This window comes from Ranitomeya imitator, chromosome 8 (assembly GCF_032444005.1).
Source record: "Ranitomeya imitator isolate aRanImi1 chromosome 8, aRanImi1.pri, whole genome shotgun sequence".
Lineage (NCBI taxonomy): Eukaryota > Metazoa > Chordata > Amphibia > Anura > Dendrobatidae > Ranitomeya > Ranitomeya imitator.
This window is the reverse complement of record NC_091289.1, coordinates 200,292,132-200,317,146: the sequence shown is the minus strand read 5'-3', so window position 1 is coordinate 200,317,146 and position 25,015 is coordinate 200,292,132. Positions and strand designations below refer to the sequence as shown.

The 25,015-nt window shown below is 40.4% G+C and overlaps 1 protein-coding gene across 4 annotated transcripts; it reads right to left on the bottom strand.

Annotated features, from left to right (window-relative positions):
- On the bottom strand, positions 1–25,015 carry LOC138647043 (uncharacterized). 4 transcript variants are annotated; one of them, XR_011314847.1, is made up of 4 exons: positions 24,825–24,971; positions 5,092–5,197; positions 1,777–3,559; positions 1–1,692 (listed from the first exon to the last, which is right to left on the bottom strand). XR_011314847.1 is itself a non-coding variant. In XM_069735831.1 (3 exons), exons 2-3 carry the CDS (start codon positions 5,096–5,098, stop codon positions 2,295–2,297), a joined length of 1,272 nt encoding a protein of 423 aa, XP_069591932.1. In that variant the 5' UTR covers positions 5,099–5,197; positions 24,825–25,015; the 3' UTR covers positions 1–2,294. The 4 variants fall into 4 exon arrangements, 3 of the variants coding, with proteins under 3 accessions (XP_069591932.1, XP_069591930.1, XP_069591931.1); XM_069735831.1 differs by having other exon boundaries at positions 1–3,559; positions 24,825–25,015; XM_069735829.1 differs by lacking the exons at positions 5,092–5,197; positions 24,825–24,971 and having other exon boundaries at positions 1,777–2,299.

Genomic DNA, 25,015 nt, shown 5'->3' with positions numbered 1-25,015 from the left:
TGAATGGAACAGTCAGACATTTTATAACATAGCTTTCCATACACTGATAGTATCTTTCCTTGCTGTCAATGGAAGGAAACTTATTGGTTACATTCAAAGGCTAAAATCTCCTCCACACACAAAACTTCTTCCAGAATCTGAGTCTTTGTTACAATGTATCAGCACAGACAATCCTCCGCCAGCTAAACAAAAAAGCTGCACAAATATCTCACTTGACCTTAGTTTGTTACAATGTATCAGTCCAGGTTCTGTCTTGTGCTCTGTATGGGCAGCGGGCATGTGGATACTTATAGTGCGCCCGCCGGGTCCCACTCAGCTCACAAATCATTGTGGCCAAAACTAAACGTCATCAAAGTAATGAAAAGATGCAGGAAGCTGAATATTGGGGGCTTACAGCAGTGAGGGACCCCCATGCAGTGCACGGGTCGCCATACAGCGCAAGGACCTCAATACAGTGCATGGGTCGCCATATAGTGCATGGACCTCAATACAGCGCATGGGTCGCCATATAGTGCAAGGATCTCTCATAGTCAGTAGTCATCACAGCAGATATCTGGTATGTGCATTATAGGACGTTGTCAGTGCGTTACAGGGCGTGGCCTGTACATTATGGGATGCGGTCAGTGCATTATAGGACGTGGCCTGTACATTATGGGATGTGATCAGTGTATTATAGGACGTGGCCTGTACATTATAGGACGTTGTCAGTGCGTTACAGGGCGTGGCCTGTACATTATGGGATGCAGTCAGTGTATTATAGGACGTGGCCTGTACATTATGGGATGTGATCAGTGTATTATAGGACGTGGACTGTACATTAAGGGATGTGATCAGTGTATTATAGGAGGTGGCCTGTACATTATGGGATGTGATCAGTGTATTATAGGACGTGGCCTGTACATTATGGGATGTGGTCAGTGTATTATAGGACGTGGCCTGTACATTAAGGGATGTGATCAGTGTATTATAGGACGTGGCCTGTACATTACGGGATGTGATCAGTATATTATAGGACGTGGCCTGTACATTACAGGATGTGATCAGTGTATTATAGGACGTGGCCTGTACATTATAGAACGTGGCCTGTACAGTATAGGATGTGATCAGTGTATTATAGGACGTGGCCTGTACATTATGGGATGTGGTCAGTGTATTATAGGACGTGGCCTGTACATTATGGGATGTGATCAGTGTAGTATAGGACGTGGCCTGTACATTAAGGGATGTGATCAGTGTATTATAGGACGTGGCCTGTACATTATAGAACGTGGCCTGTACATTATAGGACGTGGCCTGTACAGTATAGGATGTGGTCAGTGTATTATAGGGCGTGGCCTGTACAGTATAGGATGTGATCAGTGTATTATAGGACGTGGCCTGTACATTACGGGATGTGATCAGTGTATTATAGGACATGGCCTGTACATTACGGGATGTGATCAGTGTATTATAGGACGTGGCCTGTACATTAAGGGATGTGATCAGTGTATTATAGGACGTGGCCTGTACATTACGGGATGTGGTCAGTGTATTATAGGATGTGGCCTGTACATTATAGAACGTGGCCTGTACATTATAGGACGTGGCCTGTACAGTATAGGATGTGCTCAGTGTATTATAGGACGTGGCCTGTACATTATAGAACGTGGCCTGTTCATTATGCGATGTGGCCTGTACATTATAGGACGTGGCCTGTACATTATGGGATGTGGTCAGTGTATTAAAGAACATGGCCTGTTCATTATGCGATGTGGCCTGTACATTATAGGACGTGGCCTGTACATTATAGGACGTGGCCTGTACATTATGGGATGTGGACAGTGTATTAAAGAACATGGCCTGTACATTATAGGATGTGGCCTGTACATTATAGGATGTGGCCTGTACATTATAGAACGTCGCCTGTACATCATAGAAAGTGGCCTGTACATTATAGGATGTGGTCAGTATTATAGGACTTGGCCTGTACATTATAGGATGCGGTAAGTGTATTATAGGACGTGGCCTGTTCATTATAGGATGTGGCCACTACATTATAGGATGCGGTCACTATATTATAGGCTGTGGTCTGTACATTATAGGATGTGGGCCTGTATATTATAGGACGTGGTCAGTGCATTATAGGACGTGGCCAGTAGATTATAGGATGCGGTCAGTGCATTATGGGATGTGGTCTGACCACTGTTAGTCGGTCACTGTTAGTCACTGTTAGTCGTGGCGGTTTAGCTGGACGCATTAATGGCTAGTCCATCATCACAATATCGTGTCCGTTGGTTTTCAGCTCTGGAGGTCGCTCACGAGAGGTCGACGCTCTCATACTCACAATGGTCAGAGTCCTCCAGCTCAATGTCTGGCACCAGACTGTAATAGTCCGCAGTCTGGTTCAGATAAAGCTTCTCTCGGTCACTAGAGTCCTTCATCACGTCGGTCACACTGACAGTTTCCACTCCTGGTTCATCCGGCTTCATCTGCACCTCTTCTTCCTCTTCTTCTTCTTCTTCTTCCTCTTGTACAGACAACATCAGGCCTGGACCCACACAGCCGTCCTGTCCATCGACCACCAGGGAGTCGGCAGAGGTCCCCATCTTGATCTCCACCTCTTCGTAGAGGTCTCGGCTGCTCCCCAGAAGGGCGGCGGATGGTCTCAGGAGAATGGGGTCCTTGAACTGATGGGTGTCTTGTTCCCTCAGCTCTTTCTGGAAGTTGTTCCGGGGTTCAGATTGATGATAGCCTCCCATACTCCCGGCCCCATTGCGATCCACGGTGACCAGGCTACACTCGCGCCTTGTGCTGGGAAACGCTCCTTTTTGTCTTCGGCAGCAGACGTACCAGCACGTGAGCAGGACCAGCACCACCAGTGGGATACAGATCAAGGCTATGGTCAAACTGTGGGAGCGGCAGACAGAGGATCTTGGGACATCCAGGATTTTCCTTCCATTGGAGTCTTTCGGAGAAGCACAGACAATGTCATCCAGCAGGAGCCGGGAGTCATTGGCGCGGATCCTGGGCTCCAGTTGGTCATAAAAGGCACAGCTGCAGTCCAGGGAATTGTTGAGGAAACCAAAAGTGGTGAGAGACGGTCTCAAGAGACTGGTGGGGAAGGAGCGCAGGTTGTTGTGGCTCAGGTGGAGTTCCTGGAGGAGGTCAGACACTTGTAAGAAGTTGGAAGGAAGGTGGCGCAGCTTGTTGAACTCAAGGTGGAGAACCCTCACGTTGGGAGCGTTGCTCAAGAAACCACCAGGAAGCTCCGTCAGGTGATTGTGGTCCATGTACAACATCTCCACCAGCGTCTGGTTCCTTCCCCCCTCGGAGTCGGTGATTTCCAGAATCCCAGAGTTGGAAAGATCCAAGACCCGGAGGCTGGGGAGGGCGGTGAAGAGGTTCCACTCCAGGGCGCTCACAGAGAGGGTGAGGTTCACACAGCAGCGATCAGACTTCAGCAGCGCCCAGTCCGCCTCCTCCTCCAGGACGATGCATGTACAGTGGTCATCTGCAGAAATGCCAGCCAGGACCCCCAGAAGAACGAACAAGGGTAGCCGGCGTCCCAAGAGGAGAGGACCTGCAAAGACACGAGGTCCCTTTAACACCAATGACCCGAAAGTTGTTACATTGTGTGTGCAATGATACTGTGTGCAAACTGTAAAGCGCTGCGGAATATGTTAGTGCTATATAAAGATTATTATTATTATTGTATCTGTTCACATCCGACCTATGAATACAATTGTAACGGACAACTGTGGCCCCGACCGCAGCCTGAACATGTCAGGTATAATGCACAGGGAAAGTAGAAAAGAGGTGCGAGGCAAGAGGTACAAGGTGGGGTATGAGGGACAAGAGGAGGTACGAGGGGAGACACGAGGCATCAGGGGAGGGACGAGGTGTGAGGGGAGGTACAAGGAGAGGTACGATTAGAGGTACTGGTGTGAGGTATGAGGGGAGGTATGAGGGACGAGAGGAGGTATGAGGGGAGACACGAGGCATCAGGGGAGGGACGAGGTGTGAGGGGAGGTACAAGGAGAGGTACGATTAGTGGTACTGGGTGTGAGGTATGAGGGGAGGTATGAGGGACGAGAGGAGGTACGAGGGGAGACACGAGGCATCAGGGGAGGGACGAGGTGTGAGGGGAGGTACAAGGAGAGGTACGATTAGAGGTACTGGGTGTGAGGTATGAGGGGAGGTATGAGGGACGAGAGGAGGTATGAGGGGAGACACGAGGCATCAGGGGAGGGACGAGGTGTGAGGGGAGGTACAAGGAGAGGTACGATTAGAGGTACTGGGTGTGAGGTATGAGGGGAGGTATGAGGGACGAGAGGAGGTACGAGGGGAGACACGAGGCATCAGGGGAGGGACGAGGTGTGAGGGGAGGTACAAGGAGAGGTACGATTAGAGGTACTGGGTGTGAGGTATGAGGGGAGGTATGAGGGACGAGAGGAGGTATGAGGGGAGACACGAGGCATCGGGGGAGGGACGAGGTGTGAGGGGAGGTACAAGGAGAGGTACGATTAGAGGTACTGGGTGTGAGGTATGAGGGGAGGTATGAGGGACGAGAGGAGGTATGAGGGGAGACACGAGGCATCAGGGGAGGGACGAGGTGTGAGGGGAGGTACAAGGAGAGGTACGATTAAAGGTACTGGGTGTGAGGTATGAGGGGAGGTATGAGGGACGAGAGGAGGTATGAGGGGAGACACGAGGCATCAGGGGAGGGACGAGGTGTGAGGGGAGGTACAAGGAGAGGTACGATTAGAGGTACTGGGTGTGAGGTATGAGGGGAGGTATGAGGGACGAGAGGAGGTATGAGGGGAGACACGAGGCATCGGGGGAGGGACGAGGTGTGAGGGGAGGTATGAGGGGAGACACGAGGCATCAGGGGAGGGACGAGGTGTGGGGAGAGCTACAATGTATGAAGGGAGGTGTACAAAGTGTGAGGGGAGTACCGAGTTGGGATTCCCCGGTTGTGGAGGATCATTTACAGGCCCAGTAATATATACAGAAATTTACTTCTAGTAGGAGAGAAAGTTCTATGAACTGAAGGCAGGAAATGATGGGGCCCAGGGGGTGATAGTTCATGGGTGCAGGGCCGCACGCACTCACCAGACATGATGTGGGCCACAGTTGGGGAGGACAGATCTAGTCGCAGGTGCTACACCGTCACCTTGTGCTGCCGCTCCCGGGTCTCCTGTAGTTTCCTCATTGTGAGCTGGAGAAGAAATTAAAGAGTTAATCCTGATAACTCCGAGTGTGGGAGGAAACCTGATTCATCTGCACTCACAGCCTGATAACAGAGAGAAATGACTGCATTTAAAGGGATAGGAACCCAGAACACTCTATAGGTTGCACAGGTGACTGCAGTCTATTGCTCTCTGTCATCAGCCATTTCAAGCTGGGAGAAGCTCACTGTACAGTTTGATGCAGAGATTTCCCTGCGTCCTGTGATCTCTGTTTATATCACATATATCATCCTCTGATATCAGCCCCTCTTATAACACTCCAGCACTGATATCAGCCTCTTATAACGCTCCAGTACTGATATAACCCCCAGACATTACACCATATGTGACTGATATCAGCCTCTTATAACGCCCCAGTACTGATATAACCTCCAGACATTACATCATATGTGACTGATATCAGCCCCTCTTATAACGCTCCAGTACTGATATAACCTCCAGACATTACATCATATGTGACTGATATCAGCCTCTTATAACGCTCCAGTACTGATATAACCTCCAGACATTACACCATATGTGACTGATATCAGCCCCTCTTATAACGCTCCAGTACTGATATAACCCCCAGACATTACACCATATGTGACTGATATCAGCCTCTTATAACGCTCCAGTACTGATATAACCCCCAGACATTACACCATATGTGACTGATATCAGCCCCTCTTATAACGCTCCAGTACTGATATAACCCCCAGACATTACACCATATGTGACTGATATCAGCCCCTCATATAACGCTCCAGTACTGATATAACCCCAGACATTACACCATATGTGACTGATATCAGCCTCTTATAACGCTCCAGTACTGATATAACCTCCAGACATTACACCATATGTGACTGATATCAGCCCCTCTTATAACGCTCCAGTACTGATATAACCCCCAGACATTACACCATATGTGACTGATATCAGCCTCTTATAACGCTCCAGTACTGATATAACCTCCAGACATTACATCATATGTGACTGATATCAGCCCCTCTTATAACGCTCCAGTACTGATATAACCCCAGACATTACACCATATGTGACTGATATCAGCCTCTTATAACGCTCCAGTACTGATATAACCCCAGACATTACATCATATGTGACTGATATCAGCCTCTTATAACGCTCCAGTACTGATATAACCTCCAGACATTACACCATATGTGACTGATATCAGCCCCTCTTATAACGCTCCAGTACTGATATAACCTCCAGACATTACACCATATGTGACTGATATCAGCCCCTCTTATAACGCTCCAGTACTGATATAACCCCAGACATTACCCCATATATGACTGATATCAGCCTCTTATAACGCCCCAGTAGTGATATAACCTCCAGACATTACACCATATGTGACTGATATCAGCCTCTCTTATAACGCTCCAGTACTGATATAACCCCAGACATTACACCATATGTGACTGATATCAGCCCCTCTTATAACGCTCCAGTACTGATATAACCCCAGACATTACACCGTATGTGACTGATATCAGCCTCTCTTATAACGCTCCAGTGCTGATATAACCTCCAGACATTACACCATATGTGACTGATATCAGCCCCTCTTATAACGCTCCAGTACTGATATAACCCCAGACATTACACCATATGTGACTGATATCAGCCCCTCTTATAACGCTCCAGTACTGATATAACCTCCAGACATTACACCATATATGACTGATATCAGCCTCTTATAACGCCCCAGTAGTGATATAACCTCCAGACATTACACCATATGTGACTGATATCAGCCCCTCTTATAACGCTCCAGTACTGATATAACCCCAAATATTACACCATATGTGACTGATATCAGCCCCTCTTATAACGCTCCAATACTGATATAACCCCCAGACATTACACCATATGTGACTGATATCAGCCCCTCTTATAACGCTCCAGTACTGATATAACCTCCAGACATTACACCATATGTGACTGATATCAGCCCCTCTTATAACGCTCCAGTACTGATATAACCTCCAGACATTACATCATATGTGACTGATATCAGCCCCTCTTATAACGCTCCAGTACTGATATAACCCCCAGACATTACACCATATGTGACTGATATCAGCCCCTCTTATAACGCTGCAGTACTGATATAACCCCCAGACATTACATCATATGTGACTGATATCAGCCTCTTATAATGCTCCAGTACTGATATATCCCCCAGACATTACACCATATGTGACTGATATCAGCCTCATATAACGCTCCAGTACTGATATAACCTCCAGACATTACACCATATGTGACTGATATCAGCCTCATATAACGCTCCAGTACTGATATAACCTCCAGACATTACACCATATGTGACTGATATCAGCCCCTCTTATAACGCTCCAGTAGTGATATAACCTCCAGACATTACACCATATGTGACTGATATCAGCCTCTCTTATAACGCTCCAGTACTGATATAACCCCCAGACATTACACCATATGTGACTGATCTCAGCCCCTCTTATAACGCTCCAGTACTGATATAACCCCAGACATTACATCATATGTGACTGATATCAGCCTCTTATAACGCTCCAGTGCTGATATAACCTCCAGATATTACACCATATGTGACTGATATCAGCCCCTCTTATAACGCTCCAGTACTGATATAACCCCCAGACATTACACCATATGTGACTGATATCAGCCTCTCTTATAACGCTCCAGTACTGATATAACCCCCAGACATTACACCATATGTGACTGATATCAGCCCCTCTTATAACGCTCCAGTACTGATATAACCTCCAGACATTACACCATATGTGACTGATATCAGCCTCTCTTATAACGCTCCAGTACTGATATAACCCCCAGACATTACACCATATGTGACTGATATCAGCCCCATATAACGCTCCAGTACTGATATAACCTCCAGACATTACACCATATGTGACTGATATCAGCCCCTCTTATAACGCTCCAGTAGTGATATAACCCCAGACATTACACCATATGTGACTGATATCAGCCTCTCTTATAACGCTCCAGTACTGATATAACCCCCAGACATTACACCATATGTGACTGATATCAGCCCCTCTTATAACGCTCCAGTACTGATATAACCCCCAGACATTACACCATATGTGACTGATATCAGCCTCTCTTATAACGCTCCAGTACTGATATAACCCCCAGACATTACACCATATGTGACTGATATCAGCCCCTCTTATAACGCTCCAGTACTGATATAACCTCCAGACATTACACCATATGTGACTGATATCAGCCTCTCTTATAACGCTCCAGTACTGATATAACCCCCAGACATTACACCATATGTGACTGATATCAGCCTCATATAACGCTCCAGTACTGATATAACCCCCAGACATTACACCATATGTGACTGATATCAGCCTCTCTTATAACGCTCCAGTACTGATATAACCCCCAGACATTACACCATATGTGACTGATATCAGCCCCTCTTATAACGCTCCAGTACTGATATAACCTCCAGACATTACACCATATGTGACTGATATCAGCCTCTCTTATAACGCTCCAGTACTGATATAACCCCCAGACATTACACCATATGTGACTGATATCAGCCTCATATAACGCTCCAGTACTGATATAACCTCCAGACATTACACCATATGTGACTGATATCAGCCCCTCTTATAACGCTCCAGTAGTGATATAACCCCAGACATTACACCATATGTGACTGATATCAGCCCCTCTTATAACGCTCCAGTACTGATATAACCTCCAGACATTACACCATATGTGACTGATATCAGCCCCTCTTATAACGCTCCAGTACTGATATAACCCCCAGACATTACACCATATGTGACTGATATCAGCCCCTCTTATAACGCTCCAGTAGTGATATAACCCCAGACATTACACCATATGTGACTGATATCAGCCCCTCTTATAACGCTCCAGTACTGATATAACCTCCAGACATTACACCATATGTGACTGATATCAGCCTCTTATAACGCTCCAGTACTGATATAATCCCCAGATATTACACCATATGTGACTGATATCAGCCTCTTATAACGCTCCAGTACTGATATAACCCCCAGACATTACACCATATGTGACTGATATCAGCCCCTCTTATAACGCTCCAGTACTGATATAACCCCAGACATTACACCATATGTGACTGATATCAGCCCCTCTTATAAAGCTCCAGTACTGATATAACCCCCAGACATTACATCATATGTGACTGATATCAGCCGCTCTTATAACGCTCCAGTACTGATATAACCCCCAGACATTACACCATATGTGACTGATATCAGCCGCTCTTATAACGCTCCAGTACTGATATAACCCCCAGACATTACATCATATGTGACTGATATCAGCCGCTCTTATAACGCTCCAGTACTGATATAACCCCCAGACATTACATCATATGTGACTGATATCAGCCGCTCTTATAACGCTCCAGTACTGATATAACCCCCAGACATTACATCATATGTGACTGATATCAGCCCCTCTTATAACACTCCAGTACTGATATAACCCCCAGACATTACATCATATGTGACTGATATCAGCCTCTTATAACGCTCCAGTACTGATATAACCCCCAGACATTACACCATATGTGACTGATATCAGCCTCTTATAACGCTCCAGTACTGATATAACCTCCAGACATTAAATCATATGTGACTGATATCAGCCCCTCTTATAACGCTCCAGTACTGATATAACCCCAGACATTACACCATATGTGACTGATATCAGCCCCTCTTATAACGCTCCAGTACTGATATAACCCCAGACATTACACCATATGTGACTGATATCAGCCCCTCTTATAACGCTCCAGTACTGATATAACCTCCAGACATTACACCATATGTGACTGATATCAGCCCCTCTTATAACGCTCCAGTACTGATATAACCCCCAGACATTACATCATATGTGACTGATATCAGCCGCTCTTATAACGCTCCAGTACTGATATAACCCCCAGACATTACACCATATGTGACTGATATCAGCCCCTCTTATAAAGCTCCAGTACTGATATAACCCCCAGACATTACATCATATGTGACTGATATCAGCCGCTCTTATAACGCTCCAGTACCGATATAACCTCCAGACATTACACCATATGTGACTGATATCAGCCTCTTATAACGCTCCAGTACTGATATAACCTCCAGACATTAAATCATATGTGACTGATATCAGCCGCTCTTATAACGCTCCAGTACTGATATAACCCCAGACATTACACCATATGTGACTGATATCAGCCCCTCTTATAATTTTGGTTACAGTTGGGCGTTTTATTCCAGTTCTCTGATGACTGACAATGAAACAGTTTATGACAAAAAATAATAGAATTAATTCACAAGAAATGTTGGTAGGTTTGGCTCTTGGTTTAGTGGGGGGAGTTTCCATGTTATGCTCGACCCCCCCTCCCCCCCCTACTCATTTGTGCACAGTCATTTTCCCCTGTATAAATTGTAACAAGTAACCTCTTAAAGGGACCTTGCCTTCCACAGTTAGGCTTTACATGTTTGTAAACACTCCCAGTTGCTAGGAGACAGCATTGTTAACTCTTTATTGCCCTTCTGACATCTACGCACATTGACAATACATAAGCTTTGCAGATTTTCACTGTATGTTTGGTTTTTCACCTTGAAGACCTTTCCTTTTATGTTTGATTTGGGGGCTACAGTGAGAGCCCACCGCTGGGAATCTTATATAGCAGCTGCACTGCAGGGATTCACCCCTGTTCTGGTGCATCAGGTGTAAAGATATCCATGGAGATGAGATACACAGTCACATCCTCTGGAGTAGTCCGGATTAGCACCACAAGGGTTGAGTTACCTCTGCAGCAGCAAAAATCATCAGATCACGGCCCATAAGAGCTCAAAGGGGTATCCTGGCGCTGGAATATCATCTTAAGACCCCGTTCACACGTTCAGCACTGTACATCAGTATTTGTAGCCAAAACCAGGAGTGCAACATTCAGAGGAAAAGTAGAATAGAAACATCTGCACCACTTCTGTATTATCACCCACTCCTGGTTGTGGCTACGAATAAAATACTGAACGTGTGCACGTGGCCAAAAGAGAATGATTTTATGAACAAAGACCTATCCTAGCCGCCTCTACAGCTTAGATACAGAGTCCTGCAGAAACTGAAGTCTGAAGAGTACAGCTCCGAAGTAAATTCAGCACTATCACAATGTAGTTGAAATGTCTGTAACTTTCCTCACCAATCACTTCTCTTAAAGGGAACCTGTCACCCCGTTTTTTGAGATTGAGCTATAAATACTGTTAAATAGGGCCTGCGCTGTGTGTTCCTATAGTGTATGTAGTGTACCCCGATTCCCCACCTATGCTGAGATATAACTTACCAAAGTCGCCGTTTTCGCCTGTCAATCAGGCTGGTCAGGTCGGGAGGGCGTGGTGACATCGCTGGTTCTTCCTCAGCTTTACGTTGGTGGCGTAGTGGCGTAATGGTGAACAAGCAGCGCGCGATCTGCGCTGTAATCCCTTGCATCGGTGGGGGCCGCCATCTTCCTGGGGCCGCGCGTGCGCAGATCGAGTGCTCTGCTGCACGGGGCTTCAGGAAAATGGCCGCGGGATGCCGCGCGTGCGCATTAGAGATCGCGGCGGCCATTTTCCCAAAGCCGAGTTTGCATCTCGTGCAGAGCACTCAGCTTAATCACTTCTAGGAAACTGATCCAATGTTCCCATTCATTGACCGCAAGCAAAGATCTTGAAACCTAAAGTGATTCAACAGCAAAGGTTTCCAACATAGAAAAGTAAGTGTGGTCTGACTGGGAACACTGCAGTGTAAGAGGCCTTTAGGATATTTCATTTATTCCCCCCGCCCCCCACTAGGGCAGATTTGCTGCAAATCTTATGAAATGTCAGCTGGATTGTAGTGACATGTGACAGATTCTACATTTGTGATCATTGCGACTCTTAAGTTTCATTTTTTTCCCAGGAAAACATTATGAGGCCCCAGCTTAATTTATTATATTATTAAGGGTAAATTCCTTGTCCTGTAAAAAGGCCTCGGGGACATAAGATCCCTTCTTCCCAGCAGAATTATCTCCTCTTGGCTATTTTAAGGAGAAAATATTTTCACTGTTTATAAAGAAACGTTCAGATATGAAGCCCAGAATCCAAATCTATCTTATAATATCCCTACACGAGTGTCATAATTATGAGCAACCATGGAAATAAGTTACATCAGAATCGTGGGGCAGCCGAGGAAAGGGAAAGTGACAACAAATACTAATCCCCTATTTGCAGGAATATAATTGCTATAATACTGCCCTTACATACAAAAATATAACTGTTCCAATACTGCTCTACAGGAATATAACTACTATAATACTGCCCCCTATATACAAGAATATAACTACTATAATACTGGCCCTATGTATTTTTGTGCTGCTTTTCTTTTTTTGATATTATTACTGGAGGCCGTTTGGACTGCTGGTTGGGAGAGCTTTGCACACCATTGAGGTAGTACTAGATGCTGTTCCTGTTTTTTTCTATACTATAATACTGCCAATATGTACAAGAATATAACTACTATAATACTGCCCTATGTACAAGAATATAACTACTATAATACTGCTCCTATGTACAAGAATATAACTACTATAATACAGCCAATATGTACAAGAATATAACTACTATAATACTGCCAATATGTACAAGAATATAACTACTATAATACTGCCCTATGTACAAGAATATAACTACTATAATACTGCTCCTATGTACAAGAATATAACTACTATAATACAGCCAATATGTACAAGAATATAACTACTATAATACTGCCAATATGTACAAGAATATAACTACTATAATACTGCCCTATGTACAAGAATATAACTACTATAATACTGCCCTATGCACAAGAATATAACTACTATAATACTGCTCCTATGTACAAGAATATAACTACTATAATACTGCCAATATGTACAAGAATATAACTACTATAATACTGCCAATATGTACAAGAATATAACTACTATAATACTGCCCTATGTACAAGAATATAACTACTATAATACTGCTCCCTATGTACAAGAATATAACTACTATAATACTGTCCCTATGTACAAGAATATAACTACTATAATACTGCCAATATGTACAAGAATATAACTACTATAATACTGCCCTATGTACAAGAATATAACTACTATAATACTGCTCCCTATGTACAAGAATATAACTACTATAATACTGCTCCCTATGTACAAGAATATAACTACTATAATACTGTCCCTATGTACAAGAATATAACTACTATAATACTGCTCCTATGTACAAGAATATAACTACTATAATACTGCTCCCTATGTACAAGAATATAACTACTATAATACTGCTCCCTATGTACAAGAATATAACTACTATAATACTGCTCCTATGTACAAGAATATAACTACTATAATACTGCCCTATGTACAAGAATATAACTACTATAATACTGCTCCTATGTACAAGAATATAACTACTATAATACTGTCCCTATGTACAAGAATATAACTACTATAATACTGCTCCTATGTACAAGAATATAACTACTATAATACTGCCCTATGTACAAGAATATAACTACTATAATACTGCTCCTATGTACAAGAATATAACTACTATAATACTGCTCCCTATGTACAAGAATATAACTACTATAATACTGCTCCTATGTACAAGAATATAACTACTATAATACTGCCCTATGTACAAGAATATAACTACTATAATACTGTCCCTATGTACAAGAATATAACTACTATAATACTGCTCCTATGTACAAGAATATAACTACTATAATACTGCTCCCTATGTACAAGAATATAACTACTATAATACTGCTCCCTATGTACAAGAATATAACTACTATAATACTGTCCCTATATACAAGAATATAACTACTATAATACTGCTCCTATGTACAAGAATATAACTACTATAATACTGCTCCCTATGTACAAGAATATAACTACTATAATACTGCTCCTATGTACAAGAATATAACTACTATAATACTGCTCCCTATGTACACGAATATAACTACTATAATACTGCTCCTATGTACAAGAATATAACTACTATAATACTGCTCCCTATGTACAAGAATATAACTACTATAATACTGCTCCTATGTACAAGAATATAACTACTATAATACTGCCCTATGTACAAGAATATAACTACTATAATACTGCTCCTATGTACAAGAATATAACTACTATAATACTGTCCCTATGTACAAGAATATAACTACTATAATACTGCTCCTATGTACAAGAATATAACTACTATAATACTGCCCCATGTACAAGAATATAACTACTATAATACTGCTCCTATGTACAAGAATATAACTACTATAATACTGCTCCCTATGTACAAGAATATAACTACTATAATACTGCTCCTATGTACAAGAATATAACTACTATAATACTGCTCCTATGTACAAGAATATAACTACTATAATACTGCTCCTATGTACAAGAATATAACTACTATAATACTGCTCCTATGTACAAGAATATAACTACTATAATACTGCTCCTATGTACAAGAATATAACTACTATAATACTGCTCCTATGTACAAGAATATAACTACTATAATACTGCTCCTATATACAAGAATATAACTACTATAATACTGCCCCTATGTACAAGAATATAACTACTATAATACTGCCCCATGTACAAGAATATAACTACTATAATACTGCCTCTATGTACAAGAATATAACTACTATAATACTGCTCCTATGTACAAGAATATAACTACTATAATACTGCTCCTATGTACAAGAATATAACTACTATAATACTGCTCCTATGTACAAGAATATAACTACTATAATACTGCCCCTATGTACAAGAATATAACTACTATAATACTGCTCCCTATGTACAAGAATATAACTGCTATAATACTGCTCCTATGTACAAGAATATAACTGCTATAATACTGCTCCTATGTACAAGAATATAACTACTATAATACTGCTCCTATGTACAAGAATATAACTACTATAATACTGCTCCTATGTACAAGAATATAACTACTATAATACTGCCCCTATGTACAAGAATATAACTACTATAATACTGCCCCATGTACAAGAATATAACTACTATAATACTGCTCCTATGTACAAGAATATAACTACTATAATACTGCTCCCTATGTACAAGAATATAACTACTATAATACTGCTCCTATGTACAAGAATATAACTACTATAATACTGCTCCCTATGTACAAGAATATAACTACTATAATACTGCTCCTATGTACAAGAATATAACTACTATAATACTGCTCCCTATGTACACGAATATAACTACTATAATACTGCTCCTATGTACAAGAATATAACTACTATAATACTGCTCCCTATGTACAAGAATATAACTACTATAATACTGCTCCTATGTACAAGAATATAACTACTATAATACTGCCCTATGTACAAGAATATAACTACTATAATACTGCTCCTATGTACAAGAATATAACTACTATAATACTGTCCCTATGTACAAGAATATAACTACTATAATACTGCTCCTATGTACAAGAATATAACTACTATAATACTGCCCCATGTACAAGAATATAACTACTATAATACTGCTCCTATGTACAAGAATATAACTACTATAATACTGCTCCCTATGTACAAGAATATAACTACTATAATACTGCTCCTATGTACAAGAATATAACTACTATAATACTGCTCCTATGTACAAGAATATAACTACTATAATACTGCTCCTATGTACAAGAATATAACTACTATAATACTGCTCCTATGTACAAGAATATAACTACTATAATACTGCTCCTATGTACAAGAATATAACTACTATAATACTGCTCCTATGTACAAGAATATAACTACTATAATACTGCTCCTATATACAAGAATATAACTACTATAATACTGCCCCTATGTACAAGAATATAACTACTATAATACTGCCCCATGTACAAGAATATAACTACTATAATACTGCCTCTATGTACAAGAATATAACTACTATAATACTGCTCCTATGTACAAGAATATAACTACTATAATACTGCTCCTATGTACAAGAATATAACTACTATAATACTGCTCCTATGTACAAGAATATAACTACTATAATACTGCCCCTATGTACAAGAATATAACTACTATAATACTGCTCCCTATGTACAAGAATATAACTGCTATAATACTGCTCCTATGTACAAGAATATAACTGCTATAATACTGCTCCTATGTACAAGAATATAACTACTATAATACTGCTCCTATGTACAAGAATATAACTACTATAATACTGCTCCTATGTACAAGAATATAACTACTATAATACTGCCCCTATGTACAAGAATATAACTACTATAATACTGCCCCATGTACAAGAATATAACTACTATAATACTGCTCCTATGTACAAGAATATAACTACTATAATACTGCTCCCTATGTACAAGAATATAACTACTATAATACTGCTCCTATGTACAAGAATATAACTACTATAATACTGCTCCTATGTACAAGAATATAACTACTATAATACTGCTCCTATGTACAAGAATATAACTACTATAATACTGCTCCTATGTACAAGAATATAACTACTATAATACTGCTCCTATGTACAAGAATATAACTACTATAATACTGCTCCTATATACAGGAATATAACTACTATAATACTGCCCCTATGTACAAGAATATAACTACTATAATACTGCCCCATGTACAAGAATATAACTACTATAATACTGCCTCTATGTACAAGAATATAACTACTATAATACTGCTCCTATGTACAAGAATATAACTACTATAATACTGCTCCTATGTACAAGAATATAACTACTATAATACTGCTCCTATGTACAAGAATATAACTACTATAATACTGCTCCTATGTACAAGAATATAACTACTATAATACTGCCCCTATGTACAAGAATATAACTACTATAATACTGCCCCATGTACAAGAATATAACTACTATAATACTGCCCCTATGTACAAGAATATAACTACTATAATACTGCCCCATGTACAAGAATATAACTACTATAATACTGCTCCTATGTACATGAATATAACTACTATAATACTGCTCCCTATGTACAAGAATATAACTACTATAATACTGCTCCTATGTACAAGAATATAACTACTATAATACTGCTCCTATGTACAAGAATATAACTACTATAATACTGCTCCTATGTACAAGAATATAACTACTATAATACTGCCCCTATGTACAAGACTATGACTTCTATAATACTGCCCCTATGTACAAGAATATAACTACTATAATACTCCTCCTATGTACAAGAATATAACTACTATAATACTGCCCCTATGTACAAGAAGATGGAAATTCCCTTGACTTGGTCTTCTCCCGACTTTGCTCAGTGGATGATTTCACAAACTCCCCTCTCCCGCTCTCTGACCACAACCTTCTTTCATTCTCTATCAACAACTGCCATCCCGCTCAGGTCACCCCCACTTTCCACACTTATAGAAACATACAGGCCATTAACACCCAGAAACTTATGAAGAACTTGCAGTCCTCATTGGCCCCTATCTCCTCCATCTCATGTCCTGATTCTGCATTGAAGCATTACAATGAAACCCTGCAAAGTGCTCTGGATGGCGCTGCTCCTCCTATACATAAAACAACTCGGCACAGACGGCAACAACCGTGGCACACGCTGCAAACACGTTTCCTGCAGCGGTGCTCCAGGTGCGCAGAACGTCTGTGGAGAAAATCTAATCTACCCGAAGATTTCATCCATTATAAGTTCATGCTAAAGACATACAATTCTGCCCTTCACCTCTCCAAACAAACCTACTTCAACACCCTCATCACCTCCCTGTCCAATAACCCTAAACGTCTCTTTGACACGTTCCAGTCCCTACTCAACCCAAGAGCGCAGGCCCCAACCACGGATCTCCGTGCTGACAATCTGGCCAATTACTTCAAAGAAAAAATTGACCACATTCGACAGGAAATCATCTCCCAATCTCTTCATACCATGCACTGTCCTCCCTCCCCCACTGCATCTAGTTCACTCTCTGACTTTGAAGCAGTTACAGAAGAAGAAGTAAGCAGGCTCCTTGCATCTTCTCGCCCGACCACTTGCACCAGTGACCCCATTCCGTCACATCTCCTCCAGTCCCTTTCCCCGGCTGTCACCTCTCACCTAACAAAAATATTCAACCTTTCCCTCACTTCCGGTATTTTTCCCTCCTCATTTAAGCATGCCATCATACATCCATTACTTAAAAAACCATCCCTCGATCAAAACTGTGCCGCTAATTATAGACCTGTCTCTAATCTTCCCTTCATCTCTAAACTCCTCGAACGCCTGGTCCACTCCCGTCTTACCCGCTATCTCTCAGATAACTCTCTTCTCGACCCTCTTCAATCTGGCTTCCGCTCTTTACACTCTACTGAAACTGCCCTCATTAAAGTCTCTAATGACCTACTAACAGCTAAATCTAATGATCACTACTCCATGCTAATTCTCTTGGATCTCTCTGCAGCATTCGATACTGTGGATCATCAGCTCCTCCTCACTATGCTCCGCTCCATCGGCCTCAAGGACACCGTTCTCTCCTGGTTCTCCTCCTATCTCTCTGACCGATCCTTCACTGTATCTTTTGCTTGTTCCTCCTCCTCTCACCTTCCCCTTACTGTTGGGGTTCCTCAAGGATCAGTCCTAGGCCCCCTTCTCTTCTCGTTGTATACTGCCCCTATTGGACAAACAATCAGTAGATTTGGTTTCCAGTACCATCTCTATGCTGACGACACCCAATTATACACTTCTGCTCCTGATATCACACCAACCTTTTTAGAAAACACCAGTGATTGTCTTACCGCTGTCTCTAACATCATGTCCTCCCTCTATCTGAAACTAAACCTGTCAAAAACTGAACTCCTCGTGTTCTCTCCCTCTACTAACCTACCTTTGCCTGACATTGCCATCTCCGTGTGCGGTTCCACCATTACTCCAAAGCAACATGCCCGCTGCCTTGGGGTCATCCTTGATTCTGACCTTTCATTCACCCCCTACATCCGATCACTGGCTCGCTCTTCTTACCTGCATCTCAAAAACATTTCTAGAATTCGCCCTTTTCTTACTTTCGACTCTGCAAAAACTCTGACTGTTTCACTTATTCATTCTCGTCTGGACTATTGTAACTCTCTACTAATCGGCCTCCCTCTTACCAAACTCTCCCCGCTCCAATCTGTCCTGAATGCTGCAGCCAGGATCATATTCCTCACCAACCGTTACACCGATGCCTCTACCTTGTGCCAGTCATTACACTGGCTACCCATCCACTCCAGAATCCAGTACAAAACTACTACCCTCATCCACAAAGCACTCCATGGCTCAGCACCACCCTACATCTCCTCCCTGGTCTCAGTCTACCACCCTACCCGTGCCCTCCGCTCCGCTAATGACCTCAGGTTAGCATCCTCAATAATCAGAACCTCCCACTCCCGTCTCCAAGACTTTACACGTGCTGCGCCGATTCTTTGGAATGCACTACCCAGGTTAATACGATTAATCCCCAATCCCCACAGTTTTAAGCGTGCCCTAAAAACTCATTTGTTCAGACTGGCCTACCGCCTCAATGCATTAACCTAACGATCCCTGTGTGGCCTATTTATAATAAAAAAAAAAAAAAAAAGGTTCCTCGCATCATGTTCTCATACACTTTATGCAGTATTAGCCCTCTGTGTCTGTACTGCTACATACTTAGGCAGTTAACTGGTTCATGCAGCTTTACATGAACACCTGAGCCTTACACTATAGCCGGTCCGAATAACTAAAGCAATTGTTACCATCCACCTCTCGTGTCTCCCCTTTTCCTCATAGTTTGTAGCTTGCGAGCAGCAGGGCCCTCACTCCTCCTGGTATCTGTTTTGAACTGTATTTCTGTTATGCTGTAATGTCTATTGTCTGTACAAGTCCCCTCTATAATTTGTAAAGCGCTGCGGAATATGTTGGCGCTATATAAATAAAAATTATTATTATTATTATTATTATTACTATAATACTGCCCCATGTACAAGAATATAACTACTATAATACTGCTCCTATGTACAAGAATATAACTACTATAATACTGCCCTATGTACAAGAATATAACTACTATAATACTGCTCCTATGTACAAGAATATAACTACTATAATACTGCTCCTATGTACAAGAATATAACTACTATAATACTGACCATATGTACAAGAATATAACTACTATAATACTGCCCCATGTACAAGAATATAACTACTATAATACTGCTCCTATGTACAAGAATATAACTACTATAATACTGCCCTATGTACAAGAATATAACTACTATAATACTGCTCCTATGTACAAGAATATAACTACTATAATACTGCTCCTATGTACAAGAATATAACTACTATAATACTGCTCCTATGTACAAGAATATAACTACTATAATACTGCCCCTATGTACAAGAATATAACTACTATAATACTGCCCCATGTACAAGAATATAACTACTATAATACTGCTCCTATGTACAAGAATATAACTACTATAATACTGCCCCTATGTACAAGAATATAACTACTATAATACTGCTCCTATGTACAAGAATATAACTACTATAGTACTGCTCCTATATAGAAGAATATAACTACTATAATACTGTCCCTATGTACAAGAATATAACTACTATAATACTGCCCCTATGTACAAGAATATAACTACTATAATACTGCCCCATGTACAAGAATATAACTACTATAATACTGCTCCTATGTACAAGAATATAACTACTATAATACTGCCCCTATGTACAAGAATATAACTACTATAATACTGCTCCTATGTACAAGAATATAACTACTATAATACTGCTCCTATGTACAAGAATATAACTACTATAATACTGCCCCATGTACAAGAATATAACTACTATAATACTGCTCCTATGTACAAGAATATAACTACTATAATACTGTCCCTATGTACAAGAATATAACTACTATAGTACTGCTCCTATATAGAAGAATATAACTACTATAATACTGCCCCATGTACAAGAATATAACTACTATAATACTGCTCCTATGTACAAGAATATAACTACTATAATACTGCCCCTATGTACAAGAATATAACTACTATAATACTGCCCCTATGTACAAGAATATAACTATTATAATACTGCTCCTATGTACAGGAATATAACTGCTATAATACTGCCCCTATGTACAAGAATATAACTACTATAATACTGCTCCTATATACAAGAATATAACTACTATAACACTGCCCCTATGTACAAGAGTATAACTGCTATAATACTGCTCCTATGTACAAGAATATAACTACTATAATACTGCTCCTATGTACAAGAATATAACTACTATAATACTGCTCCTGTGTACAAGAATATAACTACTATAATACTGCTCCTATGTACAAGAATATAACTACTATAACACTGCTCCTATGTACAAGAATATAACTACTATAATACTGCCCCTATATACAAGAATATATCTACTATAATACTGCCCTTATGTACAAGAATATAACTACTATAATACTGCCCCTATGTACAAGAATATAACTACTATAATACTGCCCCTATATACAAGAATATAACTACTATAATACTGCTCCTATATACAAGAATATAACTACTATAATACTGCCCCTATGTACAAGAATATAACTACTATAATACTGCTCCTATGTACAAGAATATAACTACTATAACACTGCTCCTATGTACAAGAATATAACTACTATAATACTGCTCCTATGTACAAGAATATAACTACTATAATACTACCCCTATGTACAAGAATATAACTACTATAATACTGCCCCTATGTACAAGAATATAACTACTATAATACTGCTCCTATGTACAAGAATATAACTACTATAACACTGCTCCTATGTACAAGAATATAACTACTATAATACTGCCCCTATATACAAGAATATATCTACTATAATACTGCCCTTATGTACAAGAATATAACTACTATAATACTGCCCCTATGTACAAGAATATAACTACTATAATACTGCCCCTATATACAAGAATATAACTACTATAATACTGCTCCTATATACAAGAATATAACTACTATAATACTGCCCCTATGTACAAGAATATAACTACTATAATACTGCTCCTATGTACAAGAATATAACTACTATAATACTGCCCCTATGTACAAGAATATAACTACTATAATACTGCTCCTATGTACAAGAATATAACTACTATAGTACTGCTCCTATATAGAAGAATATAACTACTATAATACTGTCCCTATGTACAAGAATATAACTACTATAATACTGCCCCTATGTACAAGAATATAACTACTATAATACTGCCCCATGTACAAGAATATAACTACTATAATACTGCTCCTATGTACAAGAATATAACTACTATAATACTGCCCCTATGTACAAGAATATAACTACTATAATACTGCTCCTATGTACAAGAATATAACTACTATAATACTGCTCCTATGTACAAGAATATAACTACTATAATACTGCTCCTATGTACAAGAATATAACTACTATAATACTGCCCCATGTACAAGAATATAACTACTATAATACTGCTCCTATGTACAAGAATATAACTACTATAATACTGTCCCTATGTACAAGAATATAACTACTATAGTACTGCTCCTATATAGAAGAATATAACTACTATAATACTGCCCCATGTACAAGAATATAACTACTATAATACTGCTCCTATGTACAAGAATATAACTACTATAATACTGCCCCTATGTACAAGAATATAACTACTATAATACTGCCCCTATGTACAAGAATATAACTATTATAATACTGCTCCTATGTACAGGAATATAACTGCTATAATACTGCCCCTATGTACAAGAATATAACTACTATAATACTGCTCCTATATACAAGAATATAACTACTATAACACTGCCCCTATGTACAAGAATATAACTACTATAATACTGCTCCTATGTACAAGAATATAACTACTATAATACTGCTCCTATGTACAAGAATATAACTACTATAATACTGCCCCATGTACAAGAATATAACTACTATAATACTGCTCCTATGTACAAGAATATAACTACTATAATACTGTCCCTATGTACAAGAATATAACTACTATAGTACTGCTCCTATATAGAAGAATATAACTACTATAATACTGCCCCATGTACAAGAATATAACTACTATAATACTGCTCCTATGTACAAGAATATAACTACTATAATACTGCCCCTATGTACAAGAATATAACTACTATAATACTGCCCCTATGTACAAGAATATAACTATTATAATACTGCTCCTATGTACAGGAATATAACTGCTATAATACTGCCCCTATGTACAAGAATATAACTACTATAATACTGCTCCTATATACAAGAATATAACTACTATAACACTGCCCCTATGTACAAGAATATAACTACTATAATACTGCCCCTATGTACAAGAATATAACTACTATAATACTGCTCCTATATACAAGAATATAACTACTATAATACTGCTCCTGTGTACAAGAATATAACTACTATAATACTGTCCCTATGTACAAGAATATAACTACTATAATACTGCTCCCTATGTACAAGAATATAACTACTATAATACTGCTCCCTATGTACAAGAATATAACTACTATAATACTGCTCCAATGTACAAGAATATAACTACTATAATACTGCTCCTATGTACAAGAATATAACTACTATAATACTGCTCCTATGTACAAGAATATAACTACTATAATACTGCTCCGATGTACAAGAATATAACTACTATAATACTGCTCCTATGTACAAGAATATAACTACTATAATACTGCTCCTATGTACAAGAATATAACTATTATAATACTGCCCCTATGTACAAGAATATAACTACTATAATACTGCTCCTGTGTACACTATATGGGGGGCAGTGAGGTTCTTGTACTGTGTGGGTGGTTGTGGGGAATCATTCTGTGCAGTGGGGGTCTCACAATGTGTGGGGGGAGCTGAAGGTCCAGGTACAGGATTTATACTCAGAATTCTATGGATTTGATTCTCTGCTGCAGGTGAGAACACAGGATACAATCGGCGCCATCATCACATCTATCAGCAACTGCTCAATGGGGTCAATTCTGCTCAATATTTATTATTAATAATAATAATAATAATAATAATAATAATAATAATAATAATAATGTAATAATGCTACTGAGCAGAATTTCAGTCTATTGGTTCCGCATCCACAATAGTTGCTGTTTGTCGCTGGGACCCCCAGGAATGGCCGCCCCCTCTATAGCTCTTGCTCCTATAATGTGGTCCCAGTTGGCGTTATATGGAGGGAGTGATACTCTGTGTGCAGCGCTGCGGTCTCTGTCGGTGCCGGTCCACTCCGCAGAAGTTCGGCGCTCCGGCACCTCGGGCTGTCTCCTACCTTGTCCAGCTCAGTCCCTGCCCGGCGCCTTCAGCCTCCGCTCCGTCTCTTCCTCCTTCCACCTCCCGCGGATGAATCCTTCCTGACACATCCCCCGGCGGCGAACGGGTTACTGGGCTGCGTCCTGGGAGGAAAGGGTTAAAGAGGAAGGAGAGCGGCGACGCCCGGTGACCCGAAACTGGTTAATCATT